Raw genomic sequence first — 27,800 nt, forward strand, 5'->3', positions numbered from 1 at the left:
TTTTTAACTCTGTTCCTGAGCATTATAAGCCCAGTTTGCTATTGTGTGCTGCGCATTTTACTGAGGACAGCTTCCACAACATGAGGGAGTACAGCGCCGGATTCGCCAAAAAGCTTTTGTTGAAAGACGGAGCAAGGGGGCGTGGCCGTACTGAAACACCGTCTAAGCTGTTCGCCAATCACAACGCTCTGGGACAGCTAACCAATCACAACACATTTTGTTTTTCGGAAGGCGGGCCTTCATCAAACCCAGAACTAATCGAACTGTTTGTGCCATTGGGGAGAAAGGTATTTTAATAATGTAAATTACGTGAAAAATAATGCGTTTTTCGAACCACCAAGCATGAGAGCATGTTCTAGTACACCCCCAAAACAAAATCAAGACTTTGTAAAAGAGCATAATAGGACCCCTTTAAACGGTCTTAAACATCACAGCGAGGCTGTAGCATCGCGAGATGTGTGCAAGAAGCAACGCGAGAGTATGGAGCGGGAGCCGGAAGTGGAGTGAAGATGGAGGGTGTCGGCTTATGTGCTAACAACAAACAGAAACAAAACCAAATGTTGCCGAATAAAATGCGAGGCGAGTTCACCAGAAACCAGAGGAAAGACTCAGAGGTAAGAGTCAGACGAAGCCTGTAAAATCCGCTTGACTGTATATTTGCAGCCTGTTTTGACAGCAGTGTTCGCCTAAACATCAGAAATCCATCGATCAAATGAATAAAGTCATTAATTGAGCGACGCCGATTAAACAAGCAACAGATATGAAAACAGCATCATTACTCAAAGATAAGGATTTAATTATTCATGAACGTTTAGTGATTAAAACTCAAAACCCTAGCAACAGTCACTAGTGAAGAATATTCATTAAGCCACTTAATGAACAAACACACTGAATGATTGATTCATGTAGCTTCAGTGTGAAGTCCATCTCTTCTCCTGTTGATTGTGATCGGTTATTTAACACCAGATAAGCAGCTGACTGACTGATAAACATCAATATCTGTCTCTCTGCCCTTGCGAGAAAGTGCAAGTACTTTGAAAAAGAGTGTCTTTTACAGAAATAATGTGCACTAAAACAGTGTTTCTCAACCAGGGGTCCGTGGACCCCCTAGTGGTCCTTGACGTAAAGCCAGGGGGTCCGTATAAAGTATGAATTTTTGTGACATGACATGTTCCCATGAAAGAAAAATCCAATATTGCTGATGATATGGCCAAATACTGGACAAGTCAACTAACTTGAATTATACTTGACTGCATTTGGTCCTCACAAAGACACAAATGATACATAGATGAGTCCATTTTGTTCTGGGGGTCCTTGAGGATGGCTCTGAATTGGACTGGGGTCCGGTACGCCAAAAGGTTGAGATTCACTGCTCTAAAAGAATATCCTGAATGTAACGTTTTCGGACTCTTAATTGCATGAAAAATGTGTTATTGTTTAAACCTGTATGACTTAATTTCTTCTGTTGGGGAAAATAATCATAATCTGGTCACCTTCTGGTCCCTTTGACTTGCATAGTATTTTTCCATTCCATGGAAGTCAGTGGCTACCATCAACTGTTTCGTTACCAACATTCATCCAAATATTTTCTTTTGTGTTCAACAGAAGAAAGAAATTCATACAGGTTTGCAATAACATGATGGTGAGTGGATAATGACAATGTTCATTTTTGGCTGAACTATCCCTTTAAGTAGGATTTAAGTACATCTTTATGTAATTTCATAATTATTACTTCTGTTGTCTTTGCAAAACGGTTAAAGTGTACTTCTGAATATATTGAAAAGCATTTATGACAAACTAAAATATACTTCACTGACATTCTTGTACTTAAATATATGATCAATTACATATTTGTAATGCAAGAGCGTTTAAAATATATGAAACTTTAAATGTAACATTTAATAGCACACTAAAGTTACAATAATAACCAATTACTTCACATGTGCTATGACAGCACACCAAAATAAATGTACTTCTTTAAACACTACAAATGGTCATTTGTTATTCCATGATAAAGACAAATGTGTTGTGTTTGTGTCTCAGTGTTTATCAGAAGCTCCTGACCTGGAGTTTGAATATTCAGATGCCGATAATTGGGCTGTTGAACTGTCAGGTGAGAGCGATTTGCTTCCTTTACTTCGGTTTCCTTCTGAAAATAATATCACAAAACGCTCACCCTTCATTAACAAACTGCAGGCAATAGTATTTCGTTGTCCTCTATCAAATGCTGTTTGTAGAGTTGTACAGTTACACAGAGGGACCAGAGTTTCTGCTCAACCGGAAGTGCTTCGAAGAAGATTTCCACACTCGTAGTAAGTGCTGAGCTCTTTATTTTTCACTTCTCTGTTTCATAGTTACACAACAAACCTGCAGGTTTCATCGTGAAAATGGTGTTTGCGTGCATCTAAGATGATCAGAATGTCACAAAAGATCACGTTCATGTGTTCCTGCAGTGCCCGATCAGAAATGGACCAAACTGGATTCGGTTCAGCACCGAGCTCATGCCATGCGTCTGCTGGACGGACTGGACGTGATTGGCCGAGAGCGCCGCTTAAAAGTCGCCAGAGCCATCCTGTACATGACTCAAGGTAAACCGCAATCTAGAATCTTTATTCATGCATTCATTCCTATGAAAACACCGTGTTAAGAAGATCTGATTTGTCTGTTTTCAGGTACGTTCGGCGAGTGTTCTTCGGAACTGGAGGTGCAGCACTGGATGAGGTATAACGTCTTCCTGCTGCTGGATGTGGGAGCGTTCACTGCACTAGTGGAGCTGCTCAACATGGAGATCGAGTGAGATGAACTGCAGGCACAAATATTCATATTTCACATCTGTAAGCTTAAATAACCTAACTCTGGGTTAAATGTCTCTCAGTAACAGTGCTGCTTGCAGCAGTGCGGTCAGGAAACCTGCTATTTCACTGGCTGACAGCACTGACCTCAGGTACAACACCACATTTTACACGCACACACTAACTAGTTGTTGACTAATAAGGCAGAGAGCGTTTATTTCCCATATGTGAACTGGCATTTTTAATTTAGCTGATAAATGGATATAGAAAAGTGATTGTTAGCGCAACTTTATAACTTTTCGTTACATTTTAACAAATATTTTTCTAAGAAGTAAATGAATGTATTATGTTATTAAGTTTGTCTATAATTATTTATTTTGATTTGAAAACAAATGTATTATTTTATTGTTACATTTAACTACATTATTTGTCAGTTTAATTTATTACTTTTTTTAAACTAGAATTACAACATTTTAAATCTCAATTTTTTTATTGTTAATAGACTTTATTAGAACCTTTTTTATTATTTTACTGTTCCATTTAACTGTATTATTTGTTAATTTGAAAAGTGATTTTTTTAACGTATATTGTTAAAAAAAAATGTAAATGTCTATTTGTCATTTTGTTATATTGTTACATTTAACCACCTTATTTGACAACTTGAAAAATTATGAATCTTTTTAAACCACAATTAAATAAAATGTTAAAAATATCACTTTATTTGTCAAATTATTATTTATTATTTTACTGTTACATTTAACTACATTATTTTAGTAAAGCAATTTGTAAAGCGCTTTATTTTATTGTTACAGTTAACTACATTTAAAACGAATGAAATAAAATGTTTTATATGTCTACTTATTTGACAGTTTGAAAATGTATGTATTCTTTTTTTATTTTGTTACATTTAACTAAATTTTTAAACAAGAATTAAAATGTTCAAATGTGCCAAGTGGATATTTTAAAAGGATTTCGTGTATTTCCTACTGTTACATTTAACTGCATTTTTAAACAAATTAAAATATGAACTTATTTGTAATTTGTAATTTATTTGCATGTTTATTTTGTACATTTTTAAACTGATCATTGGTTCATTTTATTTTTAAGAGGCGCTCCCAGTCCTCCATAAGTCAAGTCAAGTCAAGTCACCTTTATTTATATAGCGCTTTTAACCATACAGATTGTGACAAAGCAACTGAACAGCATTAATTAGGAAAATAGTGTCAATAATGCAAAATGACAATAGTAAACACTCATTTTTCAGTTAAAGACAGTTCATCATTGAATTCAGTGATGTCAACATCCAGCTCAGTTTAAATAATATCTTTGCAATCATGTCAACGATATCGCTGGAAATGAAGTGTCCCCAACTAAGCAAGCCAGATATAACCATAACCCTGTGCGTGCATGTTTTCAGGGTGCTGCTGAACATCATGTATCTGATGCTGGAGACCATCCAGCGTGAAGAACCCACAGACAGTCCAGAGTGGAGAACCATCAGAGAAACCTTCAAGTCTGAACTCGGTCTGCATGTATTTCAGTTGATCTAAAATTGAATGATTTTATTTGAAGATATGCGTTGGGTATGGAAGACTAGAATTGTTTCAAATGTTTCCTGGCAGGTTCTCCTCTCTATAACAATGAGACCGTCTCCGTCATGCTGTTTGGGATGGTCACCAAGTTCTGCAGCGGCCATGCGCCCCATTTCCCCATGAAGAAAGTCCTGCTGCTGCTGTGGAAGACCATCCTGGTGAGTTAGCATCTAGTTTTGAACCGATTCACGCCAAGTGATTGTTGTGTTAAAGGTTTAGTCTGTATGTTTCCTGTCGCATCCCAGTTCACTCTGGGAGGGTTCGAGCAGCTGCAGTGCAGTAAAGTCAGTAAACGGGCAGCACTGGGTCTCCCTCAGCTGCCGGAGGACAGCATTTGTGTGGTGCGGAGCATGAGAGCCGCGTCCCCGCCGGCATCCGCCTCCGACCTCATCGAGCAACAACAGAGACGCGCCCGGAGAGAACACAAGGTGCCCGAACCGAAACTTTGCCAGACATAAAGGTAGGACACATAACATGATAAAGAGAAGAATGTCAACCTTTTAAATCGTTTCTTCAGGCTCTGATAAAGCAAGACAATCTGGATGCATTTAACGAGAAGGACCCGTATAAAGCCGATGACACCCGTGAGGACGAAGAGGAAAATGACGATAATGACAACTCTCTGGAGGCGGAGCCTTTCCCACTGGAGCGTGATGAGGTCATGCCGCCACCCATCCCGCATCCCCCCACTGAGAGGGTCTGTTTTCCCAAGGGTCTGCCGTGGGCTCCGAAAGTCAGGTAGGAACTTGACTTCATCTTTTTGATATGGTTTATCTGATGGTTTTCTTAAGTTTTTAATCTATTTAACAGGGAAAAGGATATTGAGAACTTCCTGGAGTCCAGCAGGAGTAAATTCATCGGCTACACGCTGGGAAAGTGAGTGTGTTTTATGAAGCTTGTTTGTTTATTTCCTGTGAGCCGCAGTGATGCATGTTTGCGTTTGTGTTGCAGTGACACGAATACTGTAGTCGGTTTGCCCAGACCCATACATGAAAGCATCAAAACTCTCAAACAGGTAATTAACATATCAGCCATGACTTATTAACATAACCCCACCCCTGCTCATGCATATTTAATATGTGATCTTTCCAATTTCTTCCCACGTCCCTCATCATGAAATGAATAGCTTTATTTTATTTCAGATTGGATTATGTTAGACCAGTAATCAGTTTGACTGATAAAACATTTGTCTGTTTATTATTTTATGGTTACATTAACTATATTTTCCAACATGAATTAAAATAGTTTTAAATAAATCATTTTATTTGCATTTTGTGATTTATTTACATTTCTATTGAACATTGATTCCTTCATTTTAAGAGGTATTTTTAATCCTCCATAATAATAATAGTTATTATTATTATTATTATTAACACAGATTGGATTATGTTAGACCAGTAATCAGTTTGACTGATAAAACATTTGTCTGTTTATTATTTTATGGTTACATTAACTATATTTTCCAACATGAATTAAAATAGTTTTAAATAAATCATTTTATTTGCATTTTGTGATTTATTTACATTTCTATTGAACATTGATTCCTTCATTTTAAGAGGTATTTTTAATCCTCCATAATAATAGTTATTATTATTATTAACAGCAAAATGATTCAATGAAAAATATTTTTTTAAATAAATGTATAATAAAATACTCATAACTCCTTATTTTTTTTAACTCAAGTTTTTACTAAAACAACCAAATTTATTTTTATTGGTTATAAATCAATGTCAAATTTTATATTAGTAAAAATGGAAGACTAATGATTAATATTAGTTGGTGGAAGAGCTATTTATCATGATTAATAATACTACAATAATATAATAATTATCAAATATATACCCTATGTGTTTTTAATGAGGTTTTAATAATTTAGTTGAGTCAAAGCACAAAAAAAATGTAAAACATGAAAAAAAATAAAACATTTGTCATTGTTTTTGTTAGTTAAAACTGATTGAGTTAAAATACTTGGTGAACGGATTGTTTATTTTGATTATTATTAATCATTATTGTAACTATTTTATTTAATATTTGTGTCTTTTATACTTCTGTCATATTTCTGTTGGCACTTTTTTATAAAAACAGTAAAACAAAATTTTAACAATGAATGTTAGTATAGAGTTTTGTGGCTAATTGCTGTAATGAAATGCATTAGTGCCTGTCGTAACATTTAGTTTGTGTGTTTGTTTCAGCACAAGTATGTGTCCATCGCTGAGGTCCAGATCGCTAAAGAAGAGGAGTATGAGAAGACCCCTCTCTCCGGCGTGAGTCACTGTACACCGATAGAGCTACAATATGACGTCTGATGATGAGCTTAAACCACACACTGTCTGTGTTTGTGTGTTTAGGGTGAGGAAGAGCTGGAGTTGTGTGCCACAGAGCTCTTATACCAGGGTATTTTACCCAGTTTACCACAGTATATGGTGAGAAACTGTCACTTACACACCAGTCCCACTGCATTTGAGCCGTTCTCATACTGACAGGCTTCATGTGTGTGTGTGTGTGTGTGTTCAGATTGCACTGCTGAAGATCCTGTTGGCTGCTGCTCCCACATCCAAAGCCAAGACCGACTCCATCAACATCCTGGCGGACGTGCTGCCCGAGGAAATGCCGTAAGACACTGTTAAACAGCATAGTTGCAGATGTAGTTGTCCTTTCTGTGAATCGGCTGAACGATTCTCGACTGGACAGACAACTGACTCACTGAATCAAAGTGATTCCCTTAACAACCCGAGTCTGTGTCTGTGTCTAAAGCTGAATTGGTGAGTCATATTAAAACACATACTCACCTCATCATCACGCAGCTGAGTTGCCATGGCAACAGTGAGCTCATGTCTTCAGATGCTGTAAAAATATCCTATGGGTTATAAGTATTCATCTCATTCTCTATGGAATACTTGATTGTCATTTGGTCAAATATATCTGTACCTAAATTCAGGGCTATTTTAGTGTCATTGAAATACTGTTTTTTTTTTTTTTTTTTTCATATTTTAAATGTTATTTGATATGTTCCGTTTTTATTTTAATTAGTTTTAGTAATTTTGTTGTGGTTTTGTCATGTTAAGTTTTTTTAATAAGTCTATATCGTTTTTATTTCGGTTTTACTTATTTTAGTACATAAAGTACTTCATGAAAATGAGAAACGTTGCCTTGGCAGCTAGCTGAAATTAAATGATTTTATATTTTATTTGACTAAGTTTTATGAAAATGTTTTAGTTAACTAATAACTAATAACTTCGTTTGAAGTCGATGTATTTTAATTTTTACCACTTTTTTATAGATATGTCTTTTATTAACGGTGCGGTCACATTTACCGTTGCTCTTCAAAATTTCATGAGCAAAATTCTGTCATGTCAATAGAATCTTGGGGTTTAATGTTAGAGTAGAAACTAAAATGTCAATAAATTGTTTAAATTGAACTTTTTCCACTTTTAATAGACTTTCATAGTATCTTTACTAAAGATGTGGGCACATTTGCCGTTGCTCGGCACAATTTCACAGGTGAAATCCAGTTATTACATTAAGCTACTGAAAATAGACAATGGATTTTATTTGCCCACAAAATTTTGATGCAATTTCGCTAATGTGACCATACCTCAAGTGTGCATGGTTTGACAGTCTGTCTGCTACCTCTCTCTAGCACTACGGTTCTTCAGAGTATGAAGTTGGGCGTAGATGTGAATCGCCATAAAGAAATCATTGTCAAAGCCATTTCAGCCATACTGCTGCTGGTGCTGAAACATTTCAAACTCAACCACGTCTATCAGGTACACAGACAAACAACTTTAGGGCCTTTCGCACCGCTTTAGTTCCAGAACTAAATGTACAGTACTAAAGTACTGGGACGATTTTGTGCGAACTATTTCCCAGTACCATTTAAAGGGTTGCATTTGCACCGACCGTGTGTACTAGGAAGTGACGTAAGCCGGTCGACAGCGACGTCATTTGTGCGCGGCGTTCAACAACGGAAACCAAGAAGAACAACTTTAACAACAGGAGGATGGAGGACACTGTGATCGGAGCTGTGTTTTTGTTGTGTCTCGCGGGTCTCACAATAATGGACATGGAATGTCGACGTATACGTAAAGCGATTGAAAGAACGGAAAGGAGGACTAAGAATCTCCAACGACAACTGGCAGTGCTACATTTGCTACAAGTGCCTGCACTTCAGCGTCCGTCCATCTATTGCTGTCCTCCATACTTGCGAAATAAGTTGACAATGTTTACAGTATGTTTACACGGCATTTTCGTACACGTTTGGCCAATCAATGTCTACTTGCGTCACAAGTAGTACCAGTTGTGCTGGTTAGACCCTGCTCCGGAGTAGGAGCTAATTTGGTTCTCGAAAAAAGGCAGTCCGGTACTAAAATCGCACCCAGTTCCGGCGGTGCGAAAACGCCAAAAAGTGGGTAGTTCCACAATTAGTTCTGGTACTATCAAAAGGTTCCCACGGTGTGAAAGGCCCTTTTAGAAGCTGCTTGTGAGGAACTTTGAAGATGTTTGTCCAGATAATTGTCTTACCCTTATCATAACCCTACATTTTACACTTGCACAAACTGGTTGGGCTTCACAAATATAGGAAAAAGTTCAAACCTTTATTTTGTGAGTACATTTACACAAGTTTCCTGCTGTAGTTTGAGTACATGGCGCAGCATCTGGTGTTTGCCAACTGTATCCCGCTGATCCTGAAGTTCTTCAACCAGAACATCATGTCCTACATCACTGCTAAAAACAGGTGAACCTTCATGTCAACCTCTGTTCATTTCAGACTCTCAAAACATCTCTTCATTGGTCAGAATGTTCTGGAGTATGAAGATTGCACTTCTTCTTTGTACTTCCTTTAACCGTTATGCGTTATGAGTAGTGACATTTATCTCTTCGGCAGTATCTCGGCTCTGGATTTTCCACACTGTGTTGTTCATGAGCTTCCAGAGCTCACCGCTGAGAGTCTGGTGAGGAAAAATACACACCTGAATGTGTCTAATGCTCTTCTGAGCGAGTCTTTGAGCTTTTTGATGTGTTTTGTTCACAGGAAGCTGGTGATAACAATCAGTTCTGCTGGCGGAACTTATTCTCCTGTATTAATCTATTGCGTATCCTCAATAAACTCACCAAATGGAAGCACTCCAGGACCATGGTGAGACGCCACACACACACACAAACCAAGCAGGTTTCGCATTAGAACAACAACATCTATTGTACCTGGAGAGTGTGTTCATTTCAAATGTTACACGTTTCTAGATGTTGGTGGTGTTCAAATCGGCTCCAATCCTGAAGAGGGCGCTGAAGGTCAAGCAGGCCATGATGCAACTCTATGTGCTCAAACTGCTTAAAGTCCAGACAAAGTATCTAGGAAGGCAATGGAGGAAGAGCAACATGAAAACCATGTCGGCGATATACCAGAAAGTGCGCCATCGCCTCAACGATGACTGGGCTTACGGAAACGGTGAGTAGGTGAAGCATCTGGTCTTGAATGTGAAGGGGTCTTCAATAAATGATTGTTTAAACCTGAAATGTTTTGTAGTGTCCAAACTAAACGAGTCCTGTCTCTGACAGCAGACCTGGATGCTCGCCCGTGGGATTTCCAGGCAGAAGAGTGTGCCCTGCGTGCCAACATCGAACGGTTCAACAGCCGACGCTACGATAAGAACCAGAGCAACCCCGAATTCCTCCCGGTGGACAACTGTCTGCAAAGTGTGCTGGGAGAGCGGATCGACCTTCCGGAAGACTTCCAAATGAACTATGACCTTTGGCTGGAGCGTGAGGTCTTTTCCAAACCCATTTCCTGGGAAGAACTCCTGCAGTGAATGAATCGTGTTACAGCACCTCTTCACTCCTGCGATTGTGAAAATAACCTTTACCAGAGTAAAACTCTGTCGACGACACTACGCTTACTAGAGTCCAGCAACAGGGACCATCTCCTGCGTGTCTTTGTGTAATATAATGGCACGTCTGTAGTAGACCTGCGATTTTTACTCTTAGAAAGGGAACTAAGAGGTCGTTATGTTTATTTTATTGTTCTTGCTGCTTTTGAATAATTATTATCTGTAACAGAATATTAAACCTGACGTTATTGTGAAAGACTGTAATTATCCTGGAGTGTTTTGATGTGTTTTTCATTGTATGACTTTATATATAAGCATTACATCTATATGCATTACAACCATATTTGACTTTGTTTTGGCAATTCAATTTTAAAGGTAAAATCTGAGAGTTTCATGTCAAATTTCAAGGTTTGTGTTGATTCATGTGGTCAGACTTATTTTACAACATTTGATGCAATTCAAGGATTCCATGATGATAGGTTTTCAAAAGAAAGTCTGAATAAGTGCTGGCGATATTTCATACTGAAAACTGTACTAAATGTCATTTTTTTATTTTACCTTAGATTACGTAAACCAGTTTATGTTATAAACCGCACACAACCCCCTCACATTCACCCACTCCAATCCAATCAATAGAAAAACCACTATATAAAAAGCTTTAATTTTGCAAGTGGAAGAATTTTTGCTTGGTCACGATACTTTTTTATGGTAATAGTAATGCCCTAATATTTAGGTGTAGGTTAAAGTTACTATTGCTGACCACATTAAAATATTTGTGGTATCTTCTCTCCTGTTCCAGCACTCCACAAAACGCTCAAGAATAACATTTGGTAGGTAAATAAAACTTCAGGAGAGGGCCAGGCCAAAATATCAAAGATAAGAAATTCTAACTTTGAGAGGAGTACTTGGAAAAAAATTCTAAATGAACACCAAAAGTCTTACCTTGCTTCCTCTCTTAACAAACATAGGAGAAAACATGGACGTATGAAATGCCATGCACCACCCTACTGCTCATAAACAGTTTCAACTTAAGTTGCTGCATGTGAGTTTCAATGTGTAAAACAAAGTAACAACGATTGTCCAAATCTGCATAAGTAACAAGTCACAGACTAACAAGAAGGCAAACAGGCAATATTAGCACACTTGCTAATGTCTGTGACAGGACAAATCAGACTCAGAAGCCTGAAGACTGCAACAACAACAAAAAAGGAGGCCTCTTCACTGAGTTTCCAGCTTTATCCAGAAATTCTTCCCCCAGCAGCCAAACAGAGAAAGCCAGTAGTTGATGGCAACTAGAGTCAGCTGATCTCCATTATGCTTTTGCATGGAGGAGAAGAGAAAGCAAAACACTGCCACAATACAAACTACACAGTCAGCAGCAATGTCAAACACCGCACATATATAATAAATAAAATACAAGAAAAATAACATTAAAAATTGTACAGTTCCATAACTCTCAGAAAACAATTGATCAGAATTAGCATTAAAGGGACAGTTCACCCAAAAATGAAAATTCTGTCATCATTTACTCAAACCTGTATGAATGTCTTTGTTCTGCAGAACACAAAGGAAGATATTCTGAAGAATGTGGGAAACAGAGCAGTTCTGGGGCACCATTGACTTCCATAGTATTTTTTTCTCCTACTATGGAAGTCAATGGTGCCCCAAAACAGCCTGGTTACAAACTTTCTTCAAAAGATCTCCCTTTCTGTTCGGCAGAACAAAGAAATTTGTACGGGTTTGGAACTACTTGAGGGTGAGTAAATGATGACAGAATTTTCATTTCTGGGTGAACTATCCCTTTAACATTAGAAGTGAGATTATTTTTACCCTTTCTACAGTATGGTGGGAAGATAAGAAAATAGTACCTGCATTCATCAGACCTCTTACCAAAGTGATTGTATTAAAAACAACTTATGTAACTATGAATAACTTCTATAATTTAATAGAAATTCAAGCTAATAGTTGTAAATTTGGCTTAATTTATGGTAAAACTGCACCACTTACAAATAACTTGCAACAAAATCATACACACGAGTCAGGATTGTACAATATAAGTTTTTGCAACTGTTTTACTAAACATTTGAACCAGATAAAAAAAAAAAGTAAAGTAAAACCGCTCAGATTTAGTCTAACGATTCCGTGTATCATTCGATCATTCGTTTTATTGATTTAATATTGAAAGTAGAAAAATTAGAAAACGGCTCCTTTTTCGTTTTTTTTCTTCCAAAAAACGAGAAATAAGAATTCAGCTTAAATTTTCGTTTTTCGTTCATGGGTAGAAAAATTAATAAACAGCTTGAATATTTGATTTCTACATGTGGGCGGGAATTAAACGCCCCTTTCTGCTGATTGGTCAGCCGAAGATCAAACCGTGCCGTCATCAGTTCTTGCACGCAGCAGAATAATAGTCCTCCACTGCTTGCAACTACATTTAATCTTTTTTTCATCAAACAAACAGTCAAATGAATAGCTCGACACAACTCGTACCGGGGCAGAGTCTAGACAGGGTTTTCTTCTGTGTAGATATAAATTCTATTCTTTGCATCAGCTGAGCATCTTTCTGGCGCATGCCACAAACATGAACCACAGGGAATACTCGTCTTTTAAAAGGCTTAATTTAGATTATTTTACATTAAATGCATCATATCTGTCACTTTGGAATAAATCACAGTAGGCTTATGTATCATGATAAAAAAAGCAACTTTGCAATCTGGAAATACTTTAGGCTATAGCAATATTAAGGCTATATTATTTCTTGGACCCCCGATCACTTTAAGAACTGCTGGTCTACACAGAAGAAAGCCCTGTCTAGACTCTGCCCCTGTACGAGTTGTGTCGAGCTATTCATTAGTCTGTTTGATGAGAAAAATATGAAATTGATCAAATGGGTTATTAATCCATACAACTGCAGCAGCGGAGGACTATTATTCTGCTGTGTGATACTGCAGAAGAACTGATGATGGCATGGTTTGATCTTCGGCTGACCAATCAGCAGAAAGGGGCGTTTAATTCCCGCCCACGTGTAGAAATCAAATATTCAAGCTGTTTATTCAATTTTTCCACCCATGAACGAAAAACGAAAATTTAAGCTGAATTCTCGCTTTTTCGTTTTATGGGAAAAAAAACGAAAAAATTAAAAAGGAGCCATTTTCTAATTTTTCTACTTTCAATATTAAATCAAAAAACGAATGATCGAATGATACACGGATTCTAACGTCCCGATGTTTCTGAATATATGTTTCTCACTGACCTCTTGTTAAAGACACAAAAGATTCATGGAAAGTAACCTGTATGCCATTCTGCAGGGTTCTGGATCACTCCTGTTCTCCATCTTCTTCACTTGTAGGTTGATTCCAGCACTTATTGGTAAATTCCTGTACGAGGAGATTCACTGGTGATGAAATGGGCTACATAAATAAACTGCCTTGTCTTCTGTGTTTTGTTTGTACATCAATCTAATATATGCATCTCACTCTTCATTTTCATCTTACTTTTTAAAATAAAATTTTTTTTAAACAAACGAACAAATCAATGCATAAAAACAAATAAATACCATAATTAAAAGGATACATATATAAATTCTTGTAGATATCACAAGTAATAAAATGTAGTTAGCTTGAGTCTGTTGACACCAAAGCAATGAGTTTTAAGCTGTGATCCGATTGGTCGTCTCTTAAAGGGAACTTTACATTTTGCAAATCAACTGACTTTTTGCTGAAAGTTAAAAGCAATATATAAAGCAAATTAGAAAAATATCACATGGAAAAAGTCTCAACTCTTATTTACAGTTTATAACTTGTAAGGACTTGAAATAACTTCGCCACCTAGTGACCACATGGGAAAATATCCGACTTATCAGTGAGGAACTGATGGTGATTGACCATTTCCTGATTGTTTCCTCATTTGCTGTTGAACTGAAGAGATCAACCAATACAGCAACAGTAAAACATTTGTCTATGCGTTCTGATTTTAGAGTGTGAGTAGAGTGTGTCTGTGTAATAAGTGTAAAATGTGTGGTTTGTTTTCGCAACCACGTATAAACCTCATAATGAGAACATCAGGTTGTGAAAGATCATCTCAGCTTAAATGTCCTTTAATAACATAGATTTTTGTTGAAGTTGAGTAAAATGGCTTTCTCTCATCGGAGTGCTCTGTTTCTGTGTGGCCTGTGCAAGTAAATAGAAAATTACTTTTGTAGTTTGTGCACTTTTTATCTATGGAAGCATATAGGTAGTGAAATTCAATTTAAAATGCAATATGCAAAATGGCAATGCAATTTTCAAAATGGCAACGCAATATTCAAAATGGCATTGTATTTCTGTATTTAAATGTACATTTTCCATTACCCATACGTGCAAAGTTTGGTGCAAAAGTAAAATGAAAATTAAATTATATAATTTACATTTGCCATTTCCAACAGTAGTCTTAATATGTAAATTGCATGCACATTTGAAGGCTTTTTTTTTTGCATTTTCATCATGACGCCGTGGGATATTTGTAGCAAAATTCAATTTGAAAATGCATTCCGAGCTGACCACGCCCACCCTCCATCAATCATTGCTTCAAGGCAGGGATTGGCGGAAGCGTGTTACGTTTGAAACATGACGGCTGGAGATCTGATAAGATCGTTGAATTCACTGTTGAATTCACTGAAATACAATGCCATTTTGAATATTGCATTGCCATTTTGCATATTGCATTTTAAATTGAATTTCGCTACCTATATGCTTCCATATTTATCAGTACATGTTGAGCGCTGACAGAACCGAATTGGTTTAATTGATCATCTCTGTCGCCTTTGGCTTGCTTAGTTGGGGACGCTTGACTGATTGCACAGTCACTATTGGAAGAGAACATCACTGAATCATCAATGAACTGACTTTAGCTGGAAAAACGACTTTTTGTTATTGTCTTCTTGCATTATTGACAAACTATTATGTTAATTCTCAGCATAATAATACATTAAAACAAATACAGGATACGCATCTTTACAGTACAGCAGGTAAATATATCTACCATTCAGTAACATAATATGCTCATATGAATCTAAATATAATTGATCGACTACATTCATAGCAATAAAGGAACTAGATCAATAATTAGGCACTGTTTTGTTTGACAGAAACTAGTAACGATCATAAAATCTTCGTTAAAACTGAACAGCACGACAGCAATATTTTCATATTTCCAGTGTCTAACGACCTACATTACATTTACGTACCTTTAAAAGGTCCCGCGTGGCTCCTCACAGGGTCTATATTAAGTATATCGCGGTAATTCTTCAAGTATATGCTGTTATTTTAATCATGAAACTAAAAATATGTTACGGTTGTGTAAATACACGACGTACAACAATTTCCATCACTGTGAGACGAAGCACTAAACCTTTTTAAAATAAACTTTGAAAATCGAAAATGTAAAAAAGAAAAAAATCTTAGATGATATTGTTTTATCTTGGTTTTACTTTAGACTTCCTGCACTTCAGACGCTCAGCAATCATTATTAAAGCATAGAATACAAATACTGTGTCTAATACTGAGATTATATGATACAGACACCACCAGAGAGAGCCACAGACAAAATATAAAACCTAGTACATTTTGAATGAATGAATACCTGCAGATGCACAATATGGTCACTTTAATATTCACAGCAACAGTAATTAAATCAGGGTGAATGAGAGTCAGTCAAATACAATGAAATGTAATGAATTTACTGCTAATTTTCAGTGTGTTGCCCATTTGAAATGCTATACTAACAGGTCATTTCCAGTGATTTGATGCATGATGTGTACATTTATTTATAGATTTTTTTAAGCACTGAATAAACACCAGCCACTTCGAGTACTGACACAATGTACCTGCTCAGATTCTGAGTCAAAGTAAAACCCGCTGTGGCTTTGCTCAATAAAACATGTCTATTATTTGAGGATACAAGGTTGATGTGCAGCCAGAACGTGTTGCAGTTAGTCTTGCATGTTGAGAACGGCAGAATAAAGTTCAAACCAACAACTTTATAAAAATAAAAAAAACTCTTTCCACACAAAGAACATGAGGCTTTTCCTTAGTATGAACTTCCAGGTGCATCTTTAGGGTTGACTTTTATAGAATTTTTTTTCCTACTGTAAAAGTCAATGGTGCTCATCAACTGTTCGGATACCAACATTTTTCAGAATTTCTTCTTTTGTGTTCAACAGAAGAAAGAAACTCGTACAGATTTGGAACAAGTGGAGGGTGAGTAAATGATGACAGAATTTTCATTCTGGAAGTGAACTAATCCTTTAAAAGGTGGGGTAAGCGATTTTTCAGAAACGCTATAGAAAACTGATTCGGGCTGAATAGCAAAACAAACTTGTAGCCAATCAGCAGTAAGGGGCGTGTCTACTCATGATGTGGAGGAGAGCGCGTTCAGTGCACGGGACGGAAATTAGCCGAGCCGAGCGACAGAAAGATAGAGATGGCGGATAAAATAAAAAAGGGGAAACCGTCTGCGGAACAAAAGAAGGCTTAAGGCAATAAGTAGGACCTGTGTAAATATCGGACGCTGAGGTTGCTTTGTTTCTTCTCGATAGATGAGTAACACCGTGTCTGCGCCACAACAGCTAAAGTCTGTCTAGTACACTGGACGCGACAAAGCGATTGTTGAAAATCATTTGAAATTTGTGTCAATACGTCATGAATAGAACGCAGCAGCAGTTTTCTGTCGGGGATTTGTCGTGCCGCGCCGCATCCAGTGTAGACCATAGATATGTATATATATCTCTGGAGTAGACTGCATAACTGATTATAATGAGTTATATAGTATTTTGTCGTGCCGCGCCACTCACGTCCGGTGTAGACACGGTGTAACATTAGTTTTGCTTTGTTTCACAGAACTAATCGTTGCCTGGGTTGCGTACGTATGTGTGGGGTGGAGCTATCAAAATAGGGGCGTGCGTTTGTTTTGGTGATTTCAAATGTCAACATTGGCTGCCAGAAATCGCTTACCCCACCTTTAAAACTCTTCCCTCACTGATCACAAGTGAAAGGCTTCTCTCCAGTGTGGACCCTCTCGTGTGTTTTCAGATGTTCAGACTGACTGAAACTCTTGTCACAGTGTGAACACTTGTATGGTTTTTCTTTATAACAGAACTTTCAACACACTCAAATGTATCTAGTATTACCCCTCATATGCTTGACCGGAAGAAGCAAAAGTGGTTGACTGCGGCATATTAAAAGCTCAGCCACTCCCGAGAACATGATTTCTGCCCGAGTCCCATCAGACTCTTTTCCATTTGCTCAGCACTGGGAGATGACTGTGAAGCATTTGGAAAATCTCAGAATCGATCCACGAATCGTGACGCATCGATTTATTATTCCGGCCCTACCAAATAATATAAAGATTTGTAATACAATGTATTTTTCCAAAACATGTGTGACGCAGCCATGCGCACTTACTAGCCCATCTCAATCTAGCATTTAATGTTGAAGACTCTATTCTACAAGCCTCTGAAGGACTGGACTAGGAAACTAGTCACGCCGGATGCGTTTCCTACATTATTGTGGTTTGATCTGAATGGAAACAGCGTAACCGTGTGACGCAGCTGACACAGAACAGCATACGTTGTTTACATCCAGCAGATACTCTCCAAAATGGCACCAGGGTGATGCAGAGGAAATGGTTGAATAAAGTTGTTTTTTGGGGGGTTTTTTGCTCACAAAAGGTATTCTCGTAGTTTCGTGTAATTGCGGATGAACCCCTGATGTCACATGGATTATTTTACCGATCTCCTTGCTACGTTTCTGGACTTGGGAACATTTCAGTTGCGTTGCGGTCTATGCAGGGTCAGACAGCTCTCAGATTCCATCAAAAATATCTTAATTTGTGTTCCGAAGATGAACGAATGTCTTACGGGTTTGAAACGACATGAGGGTGAGTAATTAATGACAACATTTTCATTTTTGGGTGAACTAACCCTTTAAAGTGCCCCTGCATTTAAGATCCTCGTCTCAGCTTGCTTTCTCCAATACTTGTTACAGAATGACTGACCCACAATGGATCTAGTAGGGGGTAATTGGTACTGCCTAAGCACTCCCCGTTTAATTTTTCAAGAAGGCCACCCCATTGAAAAATATGTAGAAAAGTTTTTTTCTCTGCATATTCTCACCTCTCGGCCAACTGATGCAGGGTTGATCCCAGGTGGACCATAAATCAATATGTGGACTTGGCCCTAAAGCTGTGTGGTCTCCTTTCACAGTAGGACAGGTAGAGGAGGAATAATCCCCTAAACTTTCCCCCGCAGACCTTGGTCCAGCCGTCATGGCCACCGCTCCTGAGTCATCAGCCATAATGGCTGCCACTGGACCTGTCTCGGGGTGGACAAGACTAGTATCTAGTGTGGAGGATCCTCTGCTGATGTCAGCGTGAGCTGCCAGCCTACGCTCTCAAGCCCGCAAGACTCAGTGTTATCAAGATTGCCAGCCACAGCGCTCATAAGGGGATCTAAGTAATGATAGTTTGTAGGTTAATATTTTAGCCTCCTGAGTGTTGTGAAATGTCCTTTTGTTTTTCTGTTTCAGTTCTAAGCAAAGTTGGTGTATTGATGACTTCGAAGGAGAACAGAAAACCTGAAGAGGATAATTCAGTTTACGCAGTTACTTAAAAAGACACTTTCAAAAACTGCAGTGATTTACTCGTTTTATTTATTAGTTAGAATGGGTATAACTAAACATTTCAACAAACTCCAAAAACAAAATAAATCAATAAAAGCAACTGATAAATCTCTGAAATAATCAACGATCAGTTGATGAATGATTTTAATAATTTCTGATTTATCAATTATCAAAATAATTTCTTGATGCAGCCCTACCTAGCACCTATCACACCTGGAAGTACAGGATCAGAACTTGAACTACTTACTGTAATTTCGGACATGCAGACATGTAATTTATGACAGATTAGAGAAGATAACCGAGTAAATCTCTTCCCACATGAATGGCAGTGATACGGCTTCTCTTCAATATGGATCCTCTCATGTATTTGTAGATGTGTTGACCGTTTGAATCTCTTGTCACAGTGTGAACACTTGTAAGGTGTTTCTGTAGTGTGAACTGTCTTGTGCACTTTCAGCGCACCATATGTAAAAAAAGTCTTCCCACACTCAGAGCAAGCATGATCCTTCACACCGCTGTGTCTTTTCTGGTGATATTTTAAAGCAGCAAATTGGCTAAAACTCTTTCCACACAAAGAACACACATGAGGCTTTTCCTTTGTATGAATTTTCAGGTGCTTCTTCAGGGCACTTGCTGTAAAAAAACATTTATTACAATGGTCACAGTTATATTGTCTTTTTCTAGAATGAGTACGCAGATGAACTTTAAAAACACTTGATATTCTGAAACTCTTTCCGCACTGATCACATGAGTACGGCTTTTCTCCAGTGTGGATTTTCACGTGTTTGTTAAGGTTTCCTTTTTGTGTAAAACTCTTCCCACACTGAGCACATGTGTGCGGCTTCTCTCCGGTGTGGATTTTCACGTGATCGTTAAGGGTCCCTTTTAGTCTGAAGCTCTTCCCACAATGATCACATGCATGTGGCTTCTCTCCAGTGTGGATCCTCTCATGTATTTTCAGATATTCTGACCGTTTGAATCTCTTGTCACAGTGTGAACACTTGTAAGGAGTTTCTGTAGTGTGAACTGTCTTGTGCAGTTTCAGGTCACCATCTGTAAAAAAAGTCTTCCCACACTCAGAGCAAGCATAATCCTTCACACCGGTGTGTCTTTTCTGGTGTATTTTTAATGCAACCTTCTGACTAAAACTCTTTCCACACAAAGAACACACATGAGGCTTCTCCTTTGTATGAACTTTCAGGTGGTCCTTCAGGAAATCTGCCCTGGAATTTCTTATACTGCATTGGTCAGAGTTATATTGTCTTTCTCTAGAATGAGTACACAGATGTACTTTAAAAAACCTTGAATTCTTGAAACTCTTCCCACATTGTTCACATGTGTACGGCTTCATTCCAGTGTGGGTTTTCTTGTGTTGATAAAGGGTTCCTCTTCGTGTGAAACTTCTCCCACATTGATCACATGTGTACGGCTTCTCTCCAGTGTGGATTTTCATGTGATCATTAAGGCTTTCTTTTCGTTTGAAACTCTTCCCACACTGATCACAGGTAAATGGCTTCTCTCCACTGTGGGTTTTTGTGTGTTCATAAAGGGTTCCTCTTTGTGTGAAACTCTTCCCACACTGATCACAGGTAAATGGCTTCTCTCCACTGTGGGTTTTTGTGTGTTCATAAAGGGTTCCTCTTTGTGTGAAACTCTTCCCACACTGATCACAGGTAAATGGCTTCTCTCCACTGTGGGTTTTTGTGTGTTCATAAAGGGTTCCTCTTTGTGTGAAACTCTTCCCACACTGATCACATGTGTATGGCTTCTCTCCAGTGTGGATCCTCATGTGTTCATTAAGAGTTGCCCTTTCTGCAAAACTCCTCCCACACTGATCACATGTGTGTGGCTTCTTCCCAGTGTGCCTTTTCATGTGTTTGATAAGGTTTCCTTTATGTGTGAAACTCCTGCCACACTGATCACATGTGTGTGGCTTCTTCCCAGTGTGCCTTTTCATGTGTTTGATAAGGTTTCCTTTATGTGTGAAACTCCTGCCACACTGATCACATGTGTGTGGCCTCTCTCCAGTGTGAATATTCATGTGTTCTTTAAGGTTTGCTTTTTCTAAGAAACCCTTCCCACACTGATCACATGTGTGTAGCTTCTCTCCAGTGTGGATTTTCATGTGTTTGTTAAGGTTTCCTTTTTGTGCGAAATTCTTCCCACACTGAGCACATGTGTGCGGCCTCTCTCCATTGTGGATATTCATGTGTTGATTAAGCATTTCTTTTAGTCTGAAGCTCTTCCCACATTGATCACATGCATGCGGCTTCTCTCCAGAGTGGATCCTCTCATGTATTTGCAGATATGTTGACCGTTTGAATCTCTTGTCACAGTGTGAACACTTGTAAGGTGTTTCTGTAGTGTGAACGGCCTTGTGCACTTTCAGTGCACCATATGTAAAAAAAGTCTTCCCACACTCAGAGCAAGCATAGTCCTTCACACCGGTGTGTCTTTTCTGATGTATCTTTAATGCAACCATCTGACTAAAACTCTTTCCACATAAATAACATACATAAGGCTTCTCCTTTGCATTAACTTTAAGGTGGTCCTTCAGGATATCTGCCCTAAAAAATGTTTTACTGCTTTGGTCACAGTTATCTAGTCTTTCTCTAGAATGAGTAAGCAGATGTTTTTTAAAACCACCTAATTTTCTGAAACTCTTTCCACACTGATTACATGTGTACGGCTTCTCTCCAGTGTGGATCCTCACATGTTCATTAAGGGGTTGCTTAAGTCTGAAACTCTTCCCACACTGATTGCATGTGTGCGGCTTCTCTCCAGTGTGGATCCTCATGTGTACATTAAGGGCTCCTTTTTGTGTGAAACTCTTACCACACTGATTACATGTATACGGTTTCTCTCCAGTGTGGGTTTTTAGGTGTGCATCAAGGTATCCTTTTTGTGTGAAACTCTTCCCACACTGATCACATGTGTATGGCTTCTCTCCAGTGTGGATTCTTGTGTGTTCATTAAGGGTAGCTTTTAGTCTGAAGCTCTTCCCACATTGACTACATGTGTACGGCTTCTCTCCAGTGTGGATTTTCATGTGCTGTTTAAGGGTTGCTTTTAGTCTGAAGCTCTTCCCACATTGACTACATGTGTATGGCTTCTCTCCAGTGTGGACATTTATGTGTTTTTTAAGGATTACTTTTAGTCTGAAGCTCTTCCCACATTGACCACATGTGTATGGCTTCTCTCCAGTGTGGATATTCATGTGTTTCGTAAGGTTTCCTTTTATTGTGAAAGTCTTTTCACACTGATCACATGCGTACAGCTTGCCTTCAAGATGGCATTTTATGCGAATATCAAGATTTTGCTTGCATGAGAGACTCTTTCCACACTGAGGCCAAGTGAAACATATATTGTCGCTTCTTTTCAATAAGGAACTGCAGGATGTTTCTTCAGTTTTGACATGATGGTTCTCCCCTTCTTCAATCTCATTGTTATCTTCCATCAGGTCTAAAATGAAAGTAAAAAAAAATAAGTTAAGTTTTTTTTTTTTTTTTTTTTTTAAATCAGTAAATCTTAAAAAAAAAATAAAAAAATGTGAAAGGAAAAGGACATGTGAAACCTGAGAAAATTGAAATTTCCATGCTAGGTCTATCATTAGCCATTGGCTAATAAATTGTTAGATTTAACTCGCCAGTGTTTGAGTTAAAGGCTAACAAAAAGGTTAACACTGATTTTTCACTTGCCTTTACTCATTTTGAATACTGCGCACTTTCACTCTCCATCTATAAAGTGCACTATTTTAATTCATCTCAATGGATGCACAACGCATTTGACACACCATAAACTGTGTGAAGGCGCCGACTCGCCGTCACTTAGCTGAGAGTGCTCAGTGTTTCTCTCACACATGCAAAGAGAGGGAGAGCAAGACAGTCTTACCACGTAAAATTGATGCACTACAAGTAAATTATATTCTTTGATAGTATGTCTATTTTAGTAAATGGCAATCTTTTTTTTTCATCCATATATTTCTAAAAAGAGTAGGAACGAGATACATTTTGTCACTGAAAACCATGTCCTCCGGTGTGACACCATATCCTGATTTTAAATCAGACAATTCCACAGACAACTTTAATTAGTTGAAGTACCCCATTCAAGGTCATGTTACTCAAGCCCCCTGTGAAGCCCATGTTAACATGGTAGGTTTTGTCTCAGAATTGTTCAAATATTTTACATTTTTTGTAACCACTATAAAAGTGTTAAGTTTTGTCCTTTGGTGTGACATCCCTAAATTATATTTGTTAATTAAAAACTGTATGTTAAACTAAACTACACAATCTTTTTAAGCTAATTAAGCAAATGTGTCCAGCTACCTGCTAATGACAGGTTAGCTAGGAATAGCAAGGTCATTAATGGACACAAAAGGCTGAAACATCCTTTGGTGTGACAGATAATGTCCACCGTTGTGACACCTGTACTGTCACACTGAAGGACAAGGTCTCTTTAAGAAGCATTTTAAATAATTAAACAAGATTTAACTCCTTTTTTTTCCTTTCATTTGAACATTTTCAGTGTTCTTAAATGCAATAATTACATTAATTAAAATTGTTCTGATGTTTTTGTCCTATAATGTGACGCACAAAAGAACTACAAATTTGTTTTTGATCTCAAAATATCTTAAATAACAGTTGAGTATTGCATTAGGGGAGATATAATCATCACTCATCTTAAAATGGTATAATTTTCAGCAGTTTTGAAAGAATGGCAGCAAAGTGTCACATTGTCAAAGTTTGGCTTGAAAATGTCCAAAAATTAATGGGGGAAAAATAATGTTATTCATAATTTCATATTAAATAAATAGCACTATTTAAAAAAAAAAAAAAAAGTATATAACAATGAAGATAAATCTCTCTCACGTTATTTGTATATTAAGAGGTTTTTTATTCTTCATTTTTGCTATGTCACACCACAGGACACATTTATGGCACAGTTCAGTAAACATATTCAAAAAAACAGTGAACGAATTGAGAAATTTAGTGACCCCTTTATATTTTCTCAAACATCAGACTTCACACTACATAAATATATGTATTTTCTCTTCAAATATGGTATTTTACAAAAATAAAAAAAAAATTACACTGCATATTTCTCAACTACCCGTTAGTCTGGCGAGTAAAATTAAAAAATGTACAAGCCAATGGCGATTCTACTGCCAAGGTGTGCGTAGAGGGTTACACTGCCTAACTTTTGTGATGTTATTTATTTTAAAACAACTGTTTTCAAAACAACAGCTGAAGACAATACCAGCTCATATTAATTTTTTACAGTATGTCTTATCTTTTTGGAGGGACAAGTTTTGATGGCACTACAGTGACTTATGCTATGTTAATGCCCCACAGGTGCCAGTACACCACAATCCATCATATTCATCCATGCTGAACAGCTGAGCTTCAACTCAATGTAATCATCAAAACAATGAACCACTGTAACGTGCAACTTCACATCTGCAGCTTTAACTGTTATTTCACAGCTTTTATGATTTTTTATAACTGCAACCACTGAATCTGATGAACTGCTTGAAGTTTTATAAACTTATTGAAGAATTAAGAACATACACAAACCTATTTGTTGTTCAGTATCTTCCTGTTTTATTCCGCAGGGTTCTGGATCAGTCATGTTTTTGACTTTCTTTCACATAAACTCTTTCATAAACTGTTGTGGGAGGAGCTGGACTGTAGGTGAAGTCCTGTGTGGTTGAAGGAGCAGATCTGCCAAAATCAAAAATAAATCGGTTATCAAATTTATGCTTTCATTTAATCTCGCACTTAAATCATTGTTTGTGTTTATCCATCTATCAAAATGCCCACGCATCTGTCAAATTATAATAGAGCAAGATGTAGCAAATGCTTATTTATATGTGCTTTTGTAAGTGCTTATTATTTTACAGCATTCTCATGTTTTGGGCAACTTGAACATGTACATTTCCCACTGCAGCTCACTCTGTGTCCTCCTCTATAAGGGTGCTCCGATTGATCAGCTACCGATCACTATCAGCCGATAATTGCTTCTATTGATTGGATCGGCGATCTCTCAATCTGCCGATCTCAGAAACAGCAGTGCCATCTCAATCTCTGTTTTTTTTATACATTTTTCAGTGTTTTTTATACATTTGATTACTTTGTACAATTTATGTAGCATTTCTTGTTCTACTGTAGTTTTTTTATCCTGTTGTTTGTAATTAGTTTCTTATTCTTATTTTATCTGACTGTTTACACGTCTTCAGTGAGCTTGAGTTGAGTACCCCATTTCTCTTTAAGGGTTAGTTCACCCCAAAATGAAAATTTTGTCATTAATTACTCACCCTCATGTTGTTTCAAACCCGTAAGACCTTTGTTCATCTTCGGAACACGAATTAAGATATTTTTGATGAAATGTGAGAGCTCTCAGACCCTGCATAGACCGCAACACAACTGAAATGTTCCCAGGTCCAGAAACGTAGTAAGGACATCTGTAAAACAGTCCATGTGACATCAGTGGCTCAACTTCAGTTTTGCGAAGCTACAAGAATACTTTTTGAGCGCAAAGAAAACTAAAATAATTTATTTCACAATTCTTCTCCCCCGAGTTACGTCTTCTGCCATTTTGGAGAGTACCCAAGAACGTAATCTGCGTTGTTCACGCTTAGGGGAAAGTGTGCGTAATACGTGTTGTGATACTCTACGTTTCTAGACATGGGAACATTTCAGTTGTGTTGCGGTCTATGCAGGGTCTGAGAGCTCTCACATTTCATCAAAAAATATCTTAATTCGTGTTCCGAAGATGAACGAAGATCTTACGGGTTTGAAACAACATGAGGGTGAGTAATTAATGACAGAATTTTAATTTTGGGGTGAACTAACCCTTTCAGGGAAAACTGATCAAGAAAAACATATTTTCTTTTCCACGTCTAGAGCTCCTCCCAGTGACCATTATATAAAACACAAAGGAATCAACCCTTCATGAGATATTGCTTAACTTAAACAAATACAAAAGTTTAACAATAAGTATTTTGATAACAGTGTTTTCCAACATGATGAAAAAAAAATATGATTTTAAAGCATAATTTTACATCAGGCTCTAACTTGCTGACTAGCTACACAGTTTTTTTTTTCTCAGCAGCAAGGCAAAAACAGATCCAAAAGAAATGTTGGCTTAATTTGATTCATTTTTTTCAAATTAATTGTTTGGCCTTCTAAAACACCAGTGTAAATGTAATGTAGACTAAGATAGTACAACAAATAAGTGAAAAAAAAAAGTGACGTGACATGCGGCCAAGTGTGGTGACCCATACTCGGAATTAGTGCGCTGCATTTATCCCTTCCAAAGTGCACACACACAGCAGTGAACACACACACACCGTGAACACACACCCGGAGCAGTGAGTAGCTGAGGCGCCCGGGGAGCAGTTGGGGGTTCGGTGCCTTGCTCAAGGGTACCTCAGTCGTGGTATTGAAGGTGGAAGAGAGCGCTGTACATTCACTCCCCCCACATACAATCCCTGCCGGTACGAGACTCAAACCCACAACCTTTGGGTTACGAGTCCGACTCTCTAACCATTAGGCCACGACTTCCCCTAAAGTAGAGGGTTGAGTCCCAAGTGCAGGGACAATGCACATACTTTTTCTTCATTCAATTTGCACACTGAACATGGGTTAGAGATCTTAATTTAGAACTCTGAAAGTGCACCATATGAATTTATCTTTAACATTTGCAAAATGCTAATGGGACTGAGGTCCACCCATCATAATCTCACAAAGTCCTGTGGAAAAAAACTGTATATGACACTGTTCTCAAAATAAAAATCTAATTATCTTATTGAAATAGGCTACCTAAAATACGTGCTGAACTGCTTCAGCCAGTTTAAATCTGGTACCCTTGCAGACCCTCTCATCTCCCTACAGTAAGAACATCTCTGGGAAACCTACCAGTAGCACTCATATTAGGACACATTATTACAAGCTTCCCGTTAGTTACCGATAGTTTTGAACGCTGGCTGGTTATGTACTTGCTCAAAAATTGATTTTGGATCATTAAAAAAAATGCATTGCTTTAAGCAATGTAAATGCAGACTATTAGATTAATAGAAAAAGATTTGAATTTTCGAGTCAAAATATTTTTTTTTAAATGCTGTTACAATCATTCATAAAAAAAATAATACTAATAAATAAATAATAATACAGCTAGACCAATCAACCTCTCGCTGTGATTCTGCTGGGTCTTAACGCCTTCAGCAAACGTTCGCAAAACAAACAATGATTCGTCAAAAAATGAATTAGTTTCAATTTAGAGTTTGTTATTCATATCGTCTGGGTGGTCATACGGCGTATATCTGCGTATACGGGACAAAATGATATCTTAAATACGGGACGATTCCGTATTAATCGGAATGGTGAGCAACCCGACTGCTAGGCTAAATGTTTATTTCAGTTAGCAGACGCCAGAAAGCACGCACAAAAACAACTCTACCAGATTAAAACAACACAGAAATGACCTGTAAAATGTTGCTTTAACGAGCTGTGTTTTCATAATTGTGTAAATATACGAATTACCTCACCTCAGAAGACTCAGAGCTGTGTGATTGCGCTAGTCGCGACTCGCGACTACTTTTTCTTCTTGTTTTGGGGACAACTGCTGTAGGTCGGAGAAGTGGGCGTGCCGAAAGGTTTCTCATTGCTGATAGGCCAATCAGCCTTCGCCATACATATGCGTCATTACTTTAGACTGAAAGAAGATGGTGTGATGCTATCAATTAGGTGAGGTTAATTATGGAAAAAATAATGATTAATGCATTAATGCACTCAAACAGGGTTCAGACCTGTACGTTATCTTACATTGCATGCAGTTGCTTAATGACAAACATCAACTAAACAATTACACAAGAAACAATTACATTTACAGAAAGCACATATTTTGTGCTAAAAATGAGCCTAAAATGTTAAATAATTT

At 37.7% G+C, this 27,800-nt stretch overlaps 2 protein-coding genes across 4 annotated transcripts; one reads left to right on the top strand and one right to left on the bottom strand.

Annotated features, from left to right (window-relative positions):
- The first annotated feature begins 466 nt into the window (after positions 1–466).
- On the top strand, positions 467–10,468 carry LOC107558299 (striatin-interacting protein 1 homolog). 3 transcript variants are annotated; one of them, XM_016241945.1, is made up of 21 exons: positions 467–614; positions 2,044–2,113; positions 2,238–2,312; positions 2,454–2,588; positions 2,673–2,793; positions 2,876–2,944; positions 4,210–4,316; positions 4,415–4,542; positions 4,630–4,812; positions 4,902–5,122; positions 5,195–5,260; positions 5,336–5,399; positions 6,577–6,648; positions 6,733–6,807; positions 6,899–6,996; positions 8,025–8,151; positions 9,019–9,119; positions 9,270–9,336; positions 9,417–9,521; positions 9,626–9,830; positions 9,941–10,468. In XM_016241945.1, the coding sequence occupies exons 1-21, from the start codon at positions 510–512 to the stop codon at positions 10,189–10,191; spliced, it is 2,445 nt and encodes an 814-aa protein (XP_016097431.1). In that variant the 5' UTR covers positions 467–509; the 3' UTR covers positions 10,192–10,468. The 3 variants fall into 3 exon arrangements, with proteins under 3 accessions (XP_016097431.1, XP_016097433.1, XP_016097434.1); XM_016241947.1 differs by having other exon boundaries at positions 9,944–10,468; XM_016241948.1 differs by having other exon boundaries at positions 9,909–9,989.
- Positions 10,469–18,871: 8,403 nt separating this feature from the next.
- Positions 18,872–27,538, bottom strand: LOC107558303 (gastrula zinc finger protein XlCGF58.1-like). Its single transcript, XM_016241953.1, has 5 exons — positions 27,409–27,538; positions 24,437–24,583; positions 21,495–22,325; positions 21,073–21,326; positions 18,872–19,980 (listed from the first exon to the last, which is right to left on the bottom strand). Exons 2-5 carry the CDS (start codon positions 24,489–24,491, stop codon positions 19,057–19,059), a joined length of 2,064 nt encoding a protein of 687 aa, XP_016097439.1. The 5' UTR covers positions 24,492–24,583; positions 27,409–27,538; the 3' UTR covers positions 18,872–19,056.
- Between the last annotated feature and the right edge of the window lie 262 nt (positions 27,539–27,800).

This window comes from Sinocyclocheilus grahami, unplaced genomic scaffold (assembly GCF_001515645.1).
Source record: "Sinocyclocheilus grahami isolate Dianchi unplaced genomic scaffold, SAMN03320097.WGS_v1.1 scaffold639.1, whole genome shotgun sequence".
In the NCBI taxonomy this organism is placed as follows: domain Eukaryota; kingdom Metazoa; phylum Chordata; class Actinopteri; order Cypriniformes; family Cyprinidae; genus Sinocyclocheilus; species Sinocyclocheilus grahami.

Excerpts from the sequence above, each read along its gene's own strand:
- LOC107558299 (XM_016241945.1), top strand. The coding sequence starts at position 510 with ATGGAGGGTGTCGGCTTATGTGCTAACAACAAACAGAAACAAAACCAA. Across the intron at positions 2,589-2,672 it reads CATCCTGTACATGACTCAAG|GTACGTTCGGCGAGTGTTCT; the intron begins GTAAACCGCAAT and ends GTCTGTTTTCAG. Across the intron at positions 9,522-9,625 it reads GGAAGCACTCCAGGACCATG|ATGTTGGTGGTGTTCAAATC; the intron begins GTGAGACGCCAC and ends ACACGTTTCTAG.
- LOC107558303 (XM_016241953.1), bottom strand. The coding sequence starts at position 24,491 with ATGACTGATCCAGAACCCTGCGGAATAAAACAGGAAGATACTGAACAA. Across the intron at positions 21,327-21,494 it reads ATTAGGTGGTTTTAAAAAAC|ATCAGAAAAGACACACCGGT; the intron begins ATCTGCTTACTC and ends CATTAAAGATAC. Across the intron at positions 19,981-21,072 it reads AAGAAATGCTTAATCAACAC|CAGAAAAGACACACCGGTGT; the intron begins ATGAATATCCAC and ends TTAAAAATACAC.